Source organism: Pistacia vera, unplaced genomic scaffold, assembly GCF_008641045.1.
Source record: "Pistacia vera cultivar Batoury unplaced genomic scaffold, PisVer_v2 Contig392, whole genome shotgun sequence".
NCBI lineage: Eukaryota > Viridiplantae > Streptophyta > Magnoliopsida > Sapindales > Anacardiaceae > Pistacia > Pistacia vera.
In genome coordinates this window covers 357,845-371,981 of record NW_022196215.1, presented here as the reverse complement: position 1 = coordinate 371,981, position 14,137 = coordinate 357,845, and the positions used below count along the sequence as shown (strand labels likewise).

Below are 14,137 nucleotides of genomic sequence, written 5' to 3'. Positions count from 1 at the left end.
AATAGACTATTTATCATTTATGTTATTATCTACAAATTATAAACAAATAATTAATTAACTAATAAAAAATTAAAATTAAGGTTCTGGAACAATTTATCATACGGGGAATGAGCGGGGAGAAATCCCCGCATACAGGTGGGGACAGCAAGGGATGGGGTTTCCCAACATCTCCGTCTAGGGGACGGGGGATCCCCCCCTCCCTTACTCTTAAGTTAAAAATTTTAGCCAAATTTAACAAAATATATTTAAATTATTTCAAAGAATCAATGTGGTTTTCTCTTAGTAATTTGTTTTGTCATTTTCTTAATTACAATAGGAAAATTTTCTCCAATACAATGAAGATGAATATTGATCTTATTTTGGAAAATATTTTATCCAAAATAAGATCATAAGTCATCTTCTACTTGGTTTTCTAATAATAATAATAATAATAAAAAGGCATTTAAAATTATCTACTCACCAGATCGATCAAATTGCAGTCGATTTTAATGCCCATGAAGATCCGGCAAAGTTGATATAAGTCCTATAAAAGAATGTTGTCCTTTTCTAAATTTAACTCTTAAATGAAGTTCAATTATTCGTGAACGGTAAGACAATAGAACTATGGATAGAAAAACAGATTCCGGATAATGACATCGAGTTTATTTATGTAAAGCCTTGTTTGTATCACATCTTGCAAACCAACTTCCGAGTTTTCATCTTCTTTCAATTATATTAAATTTTTAACAATTTCCCATGTTAGCACTTAATAATAATTAGAATAATCACGTTCAATATTGTTCTTGGTCTAGCAAGTAATATAATATAATTATTTGTTAAAATCTTTTTTGAAATTGGTCTTATCCTCATAACTAAAAATCAATTTAAAAAAAAAAAGAAAAAAAGAAAAACAGAATCAATACTGATATTGGTTTAATTCCTTTTTCCTCTCTCCTTCACTGTCCCATTTTATGGATGAATTTAATGACTCGCGCTTCAATTTTATTATAATTTGGTATTACTTATTAGAGTAAACGACTTTTTCCCACCTAAATAATGGTTAATGATACTTTCTCACTCACAGAATTTTAAAATACTACTTTACTACCCAAAGTACAATTCCGTTAATAAATTTCATTGTGAAGAATGATAGGATGGTCAAAATTTTGATATAAGTAATGGTGGGATGGTCAAGTAACAAAATCCCCATCACCTCCACCCGTTTACACCACCAATGATCGGCCCCTCTCACTTTGGAACCTCATTTCTCCATAACTGACCTCACCACACCCATTTTCACCCTTTAATCGCTGGGAAACGTCTACTTTTTTCAAACGAAAACCAATATTTTAGGCTTGTTTCCAATTGATTGGTACATTGAAAATTCACCCTTCAATCACCATTGGAATCCCTTTCACCCCCTCTTCAAAACCCACCATCCAATCAGCTTTCCCTACTCCTCGTTTGTCATCCACTAGTCATTTTTTGGGCGCCTACCACCTACTCGTAAAAGTTCCCAACCAACATGCCCTTCTCCTGCATGTGAGGGCGTGTGCGTGCCTGTAGCACCTTAAAGCCCGCCCGCCAACTGTTCGATAAAATACCCCAACCAACCAAAACAAACTCCACCAGGTAGACTTGAACTAGAAACCCTAGTTCTTTGCGACGGCCGATGGACAATCAAGGTCGGGGGGGGGGGGGGGGGGGGGGGGGGGGGGGGGGGGGGGGGGGGGGGGGGGGGGGGGGGGGGGGGGGGGGGGGGCGTTGGGCACCGGCAATGCACAAGGTGGTAGTTGGGGAAGTTTACAGTGAGGCAATCTGTTAGGAAACGGTCCATATACGCAGCGGAAACTAAAATCATAATAACAGGGATTGCTCCCATTGAGCCAAGATCAAAGGTACAATTTTACAGTTTATGTTAAAATACAAATCTGCAGAAATTAATCATGAGTTTAGAAAAACATACGCACGTTTGGAGGCTCCTCCAAAGTTGTCAATGAACGTTTTTGCTACCGACCCAAGTGTAGGATCGAACCCACGTAGTACACACAAAAACAATCACATAGAACTAAGGAGGGATTTGCTAGATCCTCCTTAGCTTTAAGATTAAAGAAGAAAAATCAAAATGAATTGATTTTGTGTAAAATGGAATACTGCCGTGGGAGAGGAAATATGGGGCTATGTGTTTTCTTTTCAAAGAGAAATGAGTGTAATGAAAAACACTTATTTTACAAAGAAACATTTTCTTTTATGGTAAATTAAGTTGCCCTATTCCTATATGGAATAGGCTTGGGCTCCAACCCAAATACCCCATGTTACCAAACACTTTCAATTAGATATTTTATTTTTATTTCATCATTATCTCAATTAAAATCAATTAATATATATTTAATCTATATATTAACATTTAACAATAATGATGATTTAATTAAATATATGCGAACACATATTTAAACGTAATTTCAATTATTTAATTTTTCTAATAAATTAAATAAAGGCTACGACCTCAGTAAATTTAATTGCACTGTGAAATTACCAAAATACCCTTTCACCTAAAAAGACGAAAACATCCTTCTTTCTTTTTTAGTCTTCAATTATCTTTTATGTGTTTGACCCATAGGCTCCTCATCATACCAGCAGTGTATAGTATCGCGATTAACACCAATTAATCGTCGCACTAATACACAGACCAAGATTGGCCCCTAACAAGGCATCATGGCCACCCGATAGATTCAGATTCAGCAAAGTAGCTGCCTATCAACGATATGGTTACCGTACAATTCGATCTTTTCATCATACGTTATCTCGACGAGACAAAGGCATAGAAATAGTGTCAAACTTTGGTTACTCTCGATATTATGTATTCAGTTTCTAGACCAATGACCTGTATTATAATCCGGATAGAGCAACAACTTAATCCCACTGTGGCCACAGTTTTAGTGTCATTGCCATATACTGAATTGCACCGTGAGATAAATTCTCCCGTACCCGGGAGTGATGAATCCTCTGTCAATCCACCATAGTCTTGATACACTCATTGATGCAGCCAATCACTGCCGTATTGACAGCTCTGAATAGAACTGTGTTAGGCTAGTGTCAAACTGCACCAATCGGCGCACAAGGCGCTTCGATGGTCTCAAGTCTAAGGATCACATGTACCACCATTCGTTAGAGGATTTGTTCCATAGAGACTGGGGTTACCTTCCATATGGGATCCTCTGGTGGGTCAGTCTAGTGAACTTGCTGAGGTGTATTCGCCTACAGTAAGCACCCATGTGTTGCATCAGACTATCACCAAACAACCTTGATAAGTGAGACCAGTCACTGTCTTTCGACAGGGTCGTTCAACACTATGATAGTCTTATCATATTATTTGTGCCCTTGCTTCAGAATAATACTGGGGCTACGGACATTTCTAGAATGACCACCATATGTGCTCATAGGGTTCTCACTATCAAGATTTGAAACACTTGATACCCTCGTCACGGTTCTACCATTCTAAGGACATATATCAACACATATTACAATAACAATGATTTACGCGATATAGAATAAAATGTCTTTTATTGATTAATGAACATTATTACAAAGAGTCAATTCTATAATAATTGATTGGCTCTAGGGCATCTACTCTAACATAATCGGTGTAAATTGTGCTGAGAAAATGCAACGTTTGCGCAAAAACCTAATAGGTAGGCAACGACCATCAGTGGTTAATTGGGTTAGGAGATGTAGGGGTTTTGTTAGGGTGGCATCGATGAGTCAAATGGTGTGATCAGAAAGGGTTGTCATTGTCGGATTCAATCAGATTAGCTAGAAAACACGTCGGCCAAAGGAAGTGCATTGGCCGGCCATTGGCGGAGTAGTTGGTTGCGGGGTAGGGTTTAAGTGTGTTGGCAAAGGGGAGTGATATGGTGGGTTGGGGTTGATGTGCGACATTAGAATCAGGTTGTTTGCCGGCGCAGCCAAAAGTCGCGATGGATGCTAAGAAGAGAAGAGAAGAATAGTAAATTGTATTTTCCTCTTTACAATTAATATTACTGTAGTTAACTCAAATTATTAACAGAATATAAGTTTGGGTAATAAAGTGATATTTTAAAAGTCAATGGATAGAAAAATGTCATTAGACCATTATTTGGGTAGGAAAAAAATAGTTTACTCTTATTTATTACCATAACAATTAAAAACTTCTAAATCACATGGAATGACAAATGGGATGGTTAATGGCAATTACCCAAGATCATGCAATAGAATGGCATATTATCTAGATTAAATTATTTATGATTAGGTTTAAGAAGGGAGTTAAAAAAAGAAGAGAAAAATATACTGAGAAGTGTTGTACACATGTGTTATGCCTGGGAAATCAAGGGCTGACGTGGGGTCACGTGGTGAAACATGGCCTGCTCCCGTCAGAACGGTAAGTGCACGTCAGGCCTGCCAAGCGCCCTGGAGCTCCCACATGTCCGCTCCTCTGCTCCAAATCGCGTGAAATCAGCTTGGGAAATGGGCAATGGGACGAAAAATCAGATTAGGTCCTGACATTCACACCAACCCAAAGATTTAATGATGATTACACGCATTCAACTGGGTATAAGAAGAGGAAGACCCCTTCATTAGGGGGATTCGATCATTTTTACATTGGAACTCTCTCTCTCTCTAAAAGCTTTGTATTTACTTTTCAATCATTTGTAAGTCAGTCCGCTTTAGCGACCTGACCCACCATATCAATACAAATCAGTAGATGTAGGACTTGCTACCTTAGCATCCGAACCACTTTAAAAGCTCTCATCGCATTTATTTCATATTGATAATCCATATTCATGTGTGTTCCTTGTCCAATCAACGCTGCACACGTGTCGATTAGTTGGTGCCTAAATCTTGCATCAACAACATGTTACAAGCAAGGTCAACTATTATCGTTCAGCTAACCCCAAAGAACTCAAATTCCCAGTATGTACAACTTATATATTTTTTATTCTGCATTGATCCTTTCTGTGGGTGGCAGAGAGACATCAGACAGCTTGGTGCCTAGTAAAATATTTATTTGACAAAAATATTTAATGGCAGTTACCCAAGATCGTGCAATAAAATGGCAGATTATCTGGGTTAAAGTATTTATGCTTAGGTATAAGAAGGGAGTTAAAAAAGAAAAAAAAATTAATTGAGACGTGCTGTACACATGTTATAAGCGAGGTCAACTGTTATCGTCTAGCTCACCCCTAAGAACTCATATTCTCAGTATGTACGACTTTACTGGTATTGTATATTTTTTATTCTGCAAGGATCCTTTCTGTGGGTGGCAGATAGATATCAGACAGCTTGGTGCTTAGTAAAATATTCATTTCACATGAATTTATCACCAAGTTTAATTTTCACGACTTGATGACCATGCCACCGTTACCAAGTCAGTCTCTTCTGATTTTGTTTAATTAGAATATGAATTAGTGTAATCAAATAACATAATACTCGATCCTGATAAATATTTTATAAAGTCAATCTATTCATATATCAATTAAGAAATAATTAACAAATGAAGTGACAAATACTATCCATGATTTACATCCGGCACCCTCGAACGCCACTATAAATAAGCAGTTATGTGCAACATGAGCGAGTACAGGATCAAAATTCATCAACTTTCTCCTTCAAACATGACTTCTTTAAAGCTTTTCTTAGGTTTCTTTCTCCAGTTCATCTTTCTCCTTTCTGTCGTCAATGCGCAGGGATTGACAGTAGGGTTTTACTCACAGACATGTCCGCAAGCTGAGGCCATTGTAAAAAATGTTAGCGCTCAAGTCATGTCGGTAGCACCAAGTCTCGGTGCCCCTTTGATGAGAATGCATTTCCATGACTGTTTTGTTAGAGTACGTAAATTGAATATTCTTTTATATATATATATATATATATATATTAAAATATTTGAGCGCCCAAGTTTAATCCTTACTTTGATGAGTAATTCCTGCAGGGCTGTGATGGTTCAGTGTTGTTAAACTCATCAACCAATCAAGCTGAAAAGGATGCGGCTCCAAATCTAAGCCTTCGAGGATTCCAAATTATTGATAGAGTGAAATCTGCGTTGGAAAATGCCTGTCCTGGTGTGGTTTCATGTGCTGACATCTTGGCTCTAGTTGCTAGGGATGTTGTGGTTGCGGTAAATATTTCTCTGCATATTAATATCTTACGTAAAACAAATTTTTATAAATTTTATTATTTAATAGACTGTACTAAGTAAAAATTTTATATCATCTAATCAGCTCGACGGACCTTCATGGAAAGTCGAAACTGGACGAAGAGATGGAAGTGTGTCGAATATTACAGAGGCCTTGACAAACCTTCTGCCACCAAGCTCGAATATAACTCAATTGATAACAGGATTTCAGCAAAAGGGTCTAAGCGTAAAAGATTTAGTGGTTCTATCGGGTACTTAACATAACATTCATGTAAAAATTATGTTAAATAGCATGAAATTGATTAAGTAATTAATATAAGCTCCAAAATTTCCAATAATATAGGTGGACATACCGTTGGGACTTCTCACTGCTCAGCCTTCACCAATCGGCTTTACAACTTTACTGGAAACGGCGATACTGATCCTTCATTAGATCCCAACTACATTGCTCGGTTGAAGATCAAATGCCCGCAAGGAGATCAAAATACTCTAGTAGAGATGGACCCTGGAAGCTTCAGGACATTTGATGAAGACTATTTTACACTTGTTAACAAAAGAAGAGGTCTGTTCCAATCAGATGCAGCTCTTCTTAACAACAATGAGACTAGAGCTTATGTTATAAGCCAACTCTCAAACAGTAGTTCTACTTTCTTTACAGACTTTGGAGTTTCCATGGTGAACATGGGTAGAATTGGCGTTCTTACTGGAACGGCTGGTGAAATTAGGAAAGTTTGCGCTCTGGTTAACTAAGCAAACTTTGTGCTGGTTCAGAGAAAATAAAGTGTATGGCTTGTGTTGGTTTAACATTGAGCTTCAAATTCATTAATTATTAATTAATAAGTTTGTTGTGTCTTGGAATTTTAGCCGCTTGATGAAGGCATTTTCAAAATAAGTTAGTAGTGCTAGTGTTTACTGAATTATTTGCTCTTTTTCGATGATAATAATTGCAAGATATGTCATGAATATATAACAGTTCCAGAAGTTTGAGAATTAATTACAGTGACTAATTAACTAACATCAGTAAGTGAAAGTCATTAAGTCAAGCATGTATCGATTTTTTAAGCTGGATCGAGGGAAACTTGTAATTAATTATAACAATCGTGGAGAGAAAAAATCGAATATATATGTAAAAGATTGAGGGCGACGCTATTTTACTAAGCACATAATTAAACAGAAATGTAATTTGCAGTAATTTGAACGATTAAAATTCATTAGGTGTTCTCTTCAGTTAATAAGATTCGGGAAAGATGGAACTCAGACCTAACTAAAGCAGTGAGAAGGGGTTCTATCTCCTTTGTATATATGGTGATGTTCCAACAATATTGTTTTTGGTTTCTTTCTTTTTTCTCATTTATTTTTTATAATCTGTAGAAGATTCTATCATACTAATTACTAAACAAGTTATAGAGATCTTAGTTATCCAAATCACTTGTTTAGATCGCAATTATTATGTCTTTCGTAATTTTCCAATCATATTGAAGTTTCCACCTCATTTTGCTCCGTTGATGCTAATTTGTTATTTGAGTCAACTCTCCATTTACTTATTTCAAGCAACATAAACTGGATCGAAGTAAAAAAAATGAATAAATGATAAATTAATGCATGTAACTATAGATTAATCTATAATTACGGCGGTAATTAAGCAAGGCAGGTGTTATATTTTCCTGTTTCTTCGGAAGCCAGGATCAAAGTCAACGGGCCTCATAAAATTAACGCTAGCGAGGTTACGAGGACCAAAAACATTAAACAAAAATAATAAATAAATAAATAAAAATACAGCGAGAGACCTGACTAGTTCGTGACTGGATTCAACCTGCTCATGTTAATCAATTACAAATGCACGTGACAACTAAAGTTCATTCACTGCAATGTAAAAGTCAACTAAGTGCTGGTTAAATCATCTGGCGTAAACATTTTCAATGAGTTACAGACTTTATGGTCTTTAGCCTAGAAGGCATGTTCTGAAATACCTGTTCCCCAATTAAGGAGACTAGAAAATATCAGTTTTCTTTTCCTTTATTTTATTTTTTAAATATGTATCAATAAGTTTATAAAGAACCTTTTGTTGGTTGATCGATTTTTGATGTGACCATGAACTTTACTCATTTAACAAGAGATGACATTAGGAATTATGCCCATTAATTGCGCTAATAAAAAAAAAAAATTTCTATTACCTCCCATCTCCTTGGAATTCTTATTGGTGACTGATCATTTTGAGTAAAAATTCATAAAATTAAAGAAAAAGAAACTTGATCATTTTGAGGAGATGATTCTTCAATTAACTTTGTCAAAGCCTATTAATTATGTTATTGTTTGGAGGATGAAGTCATATATCTTCATTTTCATTAATTTCTTTGAATATTTGTAACCTAGAATCAAAGTTAAGATAGTTGTATTGTATTTGTATACTTGTATTTCTGTTGATATGAAAATCGCACCAATATGAGTGATCCGATTGACCTTGGTAAAATCAGAACCGATGTATGCGTGATTTAATAGAAACCAACAAAGTAATGTAAAATGCCTTTAAAGTAAAGAATACAAATGATTTTTTAAGTGGTTCGGCAAGTTAGAACTTGAGCCTATGTCAACTATTATCTTATTGCTTTTAGTGGATTACAAGAATAATAGTAAGCTTCCCCAGAATAATTTGTTAACCCCTCTCTCATCGTTAAGTGGAGGGGGTTTATATACAAATTTGTAATAAAGGAAAGAGAGAAATTATCGGGATTGCAATTAAATTTAAATTGCAACTTCAATATTCCCATGATTGTGTGTTAAGATCGCCCTATCATTGTTGTTGATCTGATCTCTTCCGAAATATCCGAGATTTGAGCTTATATGTGGTTCGCAGAACAATTGCCAGCGTTGGTCGCGAGTAGCTTATGTTGGGTCGAGCTATAGCACAACGAGCTTATGCTGGGTCGGACAATTGCTGAGCCGAATTGATTATGGGTCGAACTATATCCTAGCAGACTTCTGACTTCTCCGAGCTTAATGGAAAAATCACATACAACATCTGCTCCCTAGTGTTCAGTGCTCGTTTCAAGCTTCGAAGACTAATTGCCTACTTTGACATTTAGCTCGAACTTCTTCAGTTGCATGTTGACTGTAGATTTGCTCGTTTAAGCTTTCGTGATTGTTGAGGGTGGCCATTGCCGTGGCCACACTAGCTTTTTTTAGTAGATCCATTGGTTTGGGTTTTAGGAATGTTAGGGAAGTGGCCGCTGAAATCTTGATAGTTCGCTTGCATCTCTCGATTGATGCGAGCTATCATGGATGCCTAAACTGAAAGCAAGAGTGCATGGGTTGCCTATAGTTTGAGCTCTGACACGTGGTTACTTCTATTTCTGGTATCAAGAGGTAAGCTACCACCATGTCTTCATCTAACAGTCACAGCATTAATCGACTTTTTGAGCCTAACTTCTTGGCGACCTTAGCTGTTCGCGAGGGAGGAATCCCAGAAGAGGTTTTTGAGGATATTATCGTAAACAGCTCAGACAATGATGCTACAGGCTCTTCGGATGCAGCTTCTGTCGAGCTTCCCCCACCAAGGGGCTCACCTATCCATAGAATTAGGAAAAAGCCAATCTCCTTGATTAGAGTCGAGGATCTTGAGCGCATATGGGATATTTATGCGACTTAACTCCCGTTGATGGCTTCGGGAAATATTTCCCAAAAAGATCCTCATAGGGATTGGGTGGCGATCGTTGACGTCCTTATGAGGTGTGGAATGTTCGTCCCACCTCATTTCTTTATTGTCGACATACTAAGAAGATTTGGCATCGCTCCTCTTCAGCTCACGAAGAACTCGTATATAATCATTTTCAGAATGTACATAGCTCACCAAATATCCAAGTTAGGCGAGATAGTCCACCTATATAGATTAAAGAAGAATTAAGACCAGATGTATTACCTCTCCAAAGCGAGGAAAATGCGTTCGAATGGTTTGGTTGGAGTCCCAAAAAAGTTGGGAAATTGGGACTCCCAATATTTCTTTTATGAAGCTGGGGAGACTAGCACTTTTGCCTCGGATGCTGGTAAGTATTTTGGTCTTCACACAAAACTAAAGGTTTTTTAGTCGGACAACCGAGCTAACCTAACATTTTTTTCATTTTGTAGTAAACGTCGAACTTTGTCACCGTATCGCACCGAGATCAGCTTCAACGTTGTAGCGAGCTTCTTGGTAATGAGCATAACGTCACCCAAATCGTCACACTCGCTCACCTGATGGCATATGGTTTTTGCAACGGCGTTGCAAACTTTTACACTATTTTTGAGAAAGTTAAGTGTTCAAAAACCCGTTTTTTACATCTTTCCTTTAGTAAATCGCTAACATTTTTTTCCTTTGCAGATATGTGGGCCGAAAAGCTGAAGAACCTGAAGAGGAAGATGGCAGTTCATAGAGCTACTAAGACATAGTCGATAATCTCGTCGAAGAACTAGTGTATGGGTTTTGCCAAGGTGACTGGGGCAGGTTCCTCGCGGCCGACCCCCAAGAAAACTAACGGAGAGCTTGGGGGCTCCAAGTGCTAAGAAGCCTGCAACTGCTTCCAAAGTAGTTGCCCAAAAAGATATACCTGAGCTCCAAAGGGCTCGATAAAGAAACACTCCGAGCTAGTGGAAGGCCCCGGAAAAAAAAAAATCGATCGAGCAACTGGAGGGCTCGAGAAAGAAAAAATCGATCGAGCAACTGGAGGGCTCGAGAAAGAAAAAATCAACCAAGCAGATGGGAGGCTCGGGGAAGAAAAAGTCGACTGAGCAGTTGGAAGACTAATGAAAGAAAACTATCAAGCCTGCTGATGGCTCAAAGAAGATCTTGGTTAGTAGTGTGGCCAAGAAAAAGTTCACTTTGGCGGTTGGGACTGCCATTCAAATTGAAGTGGAGGAAACTCGTCTTGACAACACGACAAGGAGGAACGGGCTAAGCCAGCTGCTGAGCTTGACAAGAGAATTAGTGAGTTCCTTGAGCGTTTAGACGTGGGAGCCTTTGCCTCCAAGGAGGTTGTATCAGAGCAGCAGTATGAGCTACTCTAGTCTGCCCCTCCTCACGAGCTGCTTGCTCGCATATGTGGCTTTGCCACCAAGATATGTGGTAGCTCGCTTTTTCTGCTTTGCTTCGAGATCTCCCTCTCCCCCCCTCCCCCCCTTTTCTTTTACTAATTGCTTTCTCCTTTTTTAGGCTAACCGAATGTTGACACTATTTCTATGCCTTGGTCTCGTCGAGATAACGGATGATGAAAGGATCGAATTGTACAGTAACCGTATCATTGACAGGTAGCTACTTCGCTGAATCCGAATCTAGCGGGTGGCCATGATGCCTTGCTAGGGGCCAATCTTGGTCTGTGCATAGTGAGACGATCAATTGGTGTTAATCGCGACACTATACACTACCGGTATGATGAGGAGCCTATGAGTCACACACATAGAAGATAATTTAAGAGCCAATGAAGGGCGTTTTTATCTTTTTAGGCAAAAGGGTATTTTGGTAATTTCACAGTGCAATTAAATTTGTTGAGGTCGTAGCCTTTATTTAATTTGATATTAAAATTAAATAAGTGAGATTACGTTTAAATATGTGTTCGCATATATTTAAATAAATTATCATTATTTTTAAATGTTAATATATATTAATTTAATTTAATTGAGATAATGATAAATTAAAATTAAAATATCTAAATGGGAATGTTTGGATACAAGGGGTGTTTGGGTTGGAGCCCAAGCCTATTCCATAAGGGAACAGGGCAATTACACTTGTACTATATAAGTGTAAGTTTTTTGTGTGAATAGAAGTAGAAATATTCATTCACTCATTTGATTCATTGAAAAAAAAGAAAACACTCCAGCCCCTTGAAACACTCTCCACGCTAGATTACATTTTTTGCTTGAATCAAATTACTTTGATTTTTCTTCTTGGTTCTTAAATGCTAAAGAGGATCTAGCAAATCACTCTTTAGTTCCTTGAAGTTATCTTCGTGTGGACTACACCAGTTTGATCCTACATTTGGGTCAATAGCGAAATACGCTCAGAGACAAGTTGGAGAAGCCTCCAAACGTGAGTATGATTTCTTAAACTCTAAACTGATTTTCTGCAGATTCTTATTTTATATATAAATTGTAAATTTGTGCCCTGATCTTGGTTATATAGAACGATCCATGTCGTAAAAATTTTTGTTTTCTGCTGCGTAACTGGATCATTTACTAACATATATCTCTAAACTCAAAACATGAAAGTTGTAGATCTCTTTCTTGGTGTTCCATAGCATTTTGAATCATCTCAATCGAAGCTCGAATGAGAGAGTTATGCCCAGATTACGAAGCAATGTCAAAACTGTCCGAAATCACCTAATTAGTTTCGTTTTGCATTTAACGCCTCCATTTGCATCCTAAATCAAAAATTATTTAGGCACTAAATAAGTATAAAAGATTAGACATTAAGGGGGAAAAACTATGGTATTTTGCATTCTCATTAGTAAGCCACAATATTATTGTGATAGGTGGCCCCAAGGTTTGAACCATTGTTTTAAAAACCGGACCGAAGGGCAACCCGCTCTGTTGGCCCGGTCACGGTTCAATCAGTCCAACCGGTTGGACTGTCGATTGGACCAGTGATGTCATCACAATGTGTGATGACGTTAGCACATTTTTAAAAGAACTTTTTTTTTTTTTTTTTTTTTGGTTTCAGATTTTTATAGAATTAAAGCTAAGACTACTTTCCGTACAAGATATAGGCATTATGAGTTTGCAGTGATGCCTTTTGGCTTGACTAATGCCCTAGTAGTTTTTATGGACTTGATGAATCGGGTATTCCATGATTGTTTGGATCAGTTCATTGTGGTTTTCATTGATGATATCCTGGTTTATTCTAAGTCGAGAGAAGAGCATGAGGAACACTTGAGAATCGTGTTGCAACGATTGAGGGAAAAGAAGTTGTATGCTAAATTTTCCAAGTGTGAGTTTTGGCTTGATCAAGTAATCTTTCTGGGCCATACTGTGTCTAAGGAAGGGATTTTAGTAGATCTGAGTAAAGTGAAGGCAATCCTTGAATGGCAGAGGCCGAAGACAGTAAAAGAAATTAGAAGTTTCTTAGGCCTAGCAGGTTACAACCGGCAATTTGTAGCAAGGTTTGCCCAATTGGCTAAACCGTTGACAGCTCTTACCAAACAGAGAACTCCTTTTTCATGGTTAGAAGCATGTGAGAAGAGTTTTGAAGAGCTAAAGAAGAGATTAACAATAGCTCCTGTGTTAGTGTTACCTCAGGAGGGTGTAGATTATGACATTTATACCGATGCCTCATTGCAAGGACTTGGTGCCATGTTAATGCAGTTAGGCAGGGTGATAGCATATGCCTCTCAGCAATTGAAAGAGTATGAGACGGGATACCCTACGCATGACCTAGAGTTGGCAGCCATGGTCTTCACATTAAAGATTTGGAGGCATTACCTTTATGGTGCCAAGAATAATATCTACACCGATCGTAAGAGTTTAAAGTACTTCTTCACTCAGAAAGAGTTGAATATGAGACAGAGAAGGTGGTTAGAGCTGGTTAAGGACTATGAGTGTGATATCAAGTACCAACCAGGGAAAGCCAATGTAGTGGCCGATGCCTTGAGTAGGAAAGCCTATTTGTCCTGGCTCACTAAGCAAAAAGAGCCAATAGAAGAGTTATATAGAGAACAGATTGAAGTGTTTTCAGCAGGGATTGCCAGGTTAGAGATTCAATGTACTTTATTGAAGGAAATCAAAGAAAAGCAAGTGGCTGATGAGTGGTGTCAGAGATTAGTGCAGCAAGTGCATGAGGGCAAGACATCAGAGTTCCACCTAAGAGATGGTGTCCTCTATTTTAGAAATCGGTGGTGTATTCCTCCAAATGGTGAGTTGAGAAACAGAATTCTTATGGAGGCTCATGACACACCATACGCTGCTCATCCTAGAGTAACCAAGATGTAAAGAAAGGCTATTGGTGGCTAGGAATGAAGAGAGAGGTTG

At 37.8% G+C, this 14,137-nt stretch overlaps 1 protein-coding gene across 1 annotated transcript; it reads left to right on the top strand.

Moving 5' to 3' along the window:
- The first annotated feature begins 5,610 nt into the window (after window positions 1-5,610).
- LOC116141101 (peroxidase 27-like) lies at window positions 5,611-7,142 on the top strand. Its single transcript, XM_031426647.1, has 4 exons — window positions 5,611-5,843; window positions 5,945-6,130; window positions 6,234-6,399; window positions 6,492-7,142. Exons 1-4 carry the CDS (start codon window positions 5,631-5,633, stop codon window positions 6,896-6,898), a joined length of 972 nt encoding a protein of 323 aa, XP_031282507.1. The 5' UTR covers window positions 5,611-5,630; the 3' UTR covers window positions 6,899-7,142.
- The last annotated feature ends 6,995 nt before the right edge of the window (window positions 7,143-14,137 follow it).

What these genes read in the sequence shown, in the direction of transcription:
- LOC116141101 (XM_031426647.1), top strand. Translation starts at nt 5,631, where the DNA reads ATGACTTCTTTAAAGCTTTTCTTAGGTTTCTTTCTCCAGTTCATCTTT. An exon ending in TCCATGACTGTTTTGTTAGA is followed by an intron (nt 5,844 to 5,944) that starts GTACGTAAATTG and finishes TAATTCCTGCAG; the next exon opens with GGCTGTGATGGTTCAGTGTT. An exon ending in AGATTTAGTGGTTCTATCGG is followed by an intron (nt 6,400 to 6,491) that starts GTACTTAACATA and finishes CCAATAATATAG; the next exon opens with GTGGACATACCGTTGGGACT.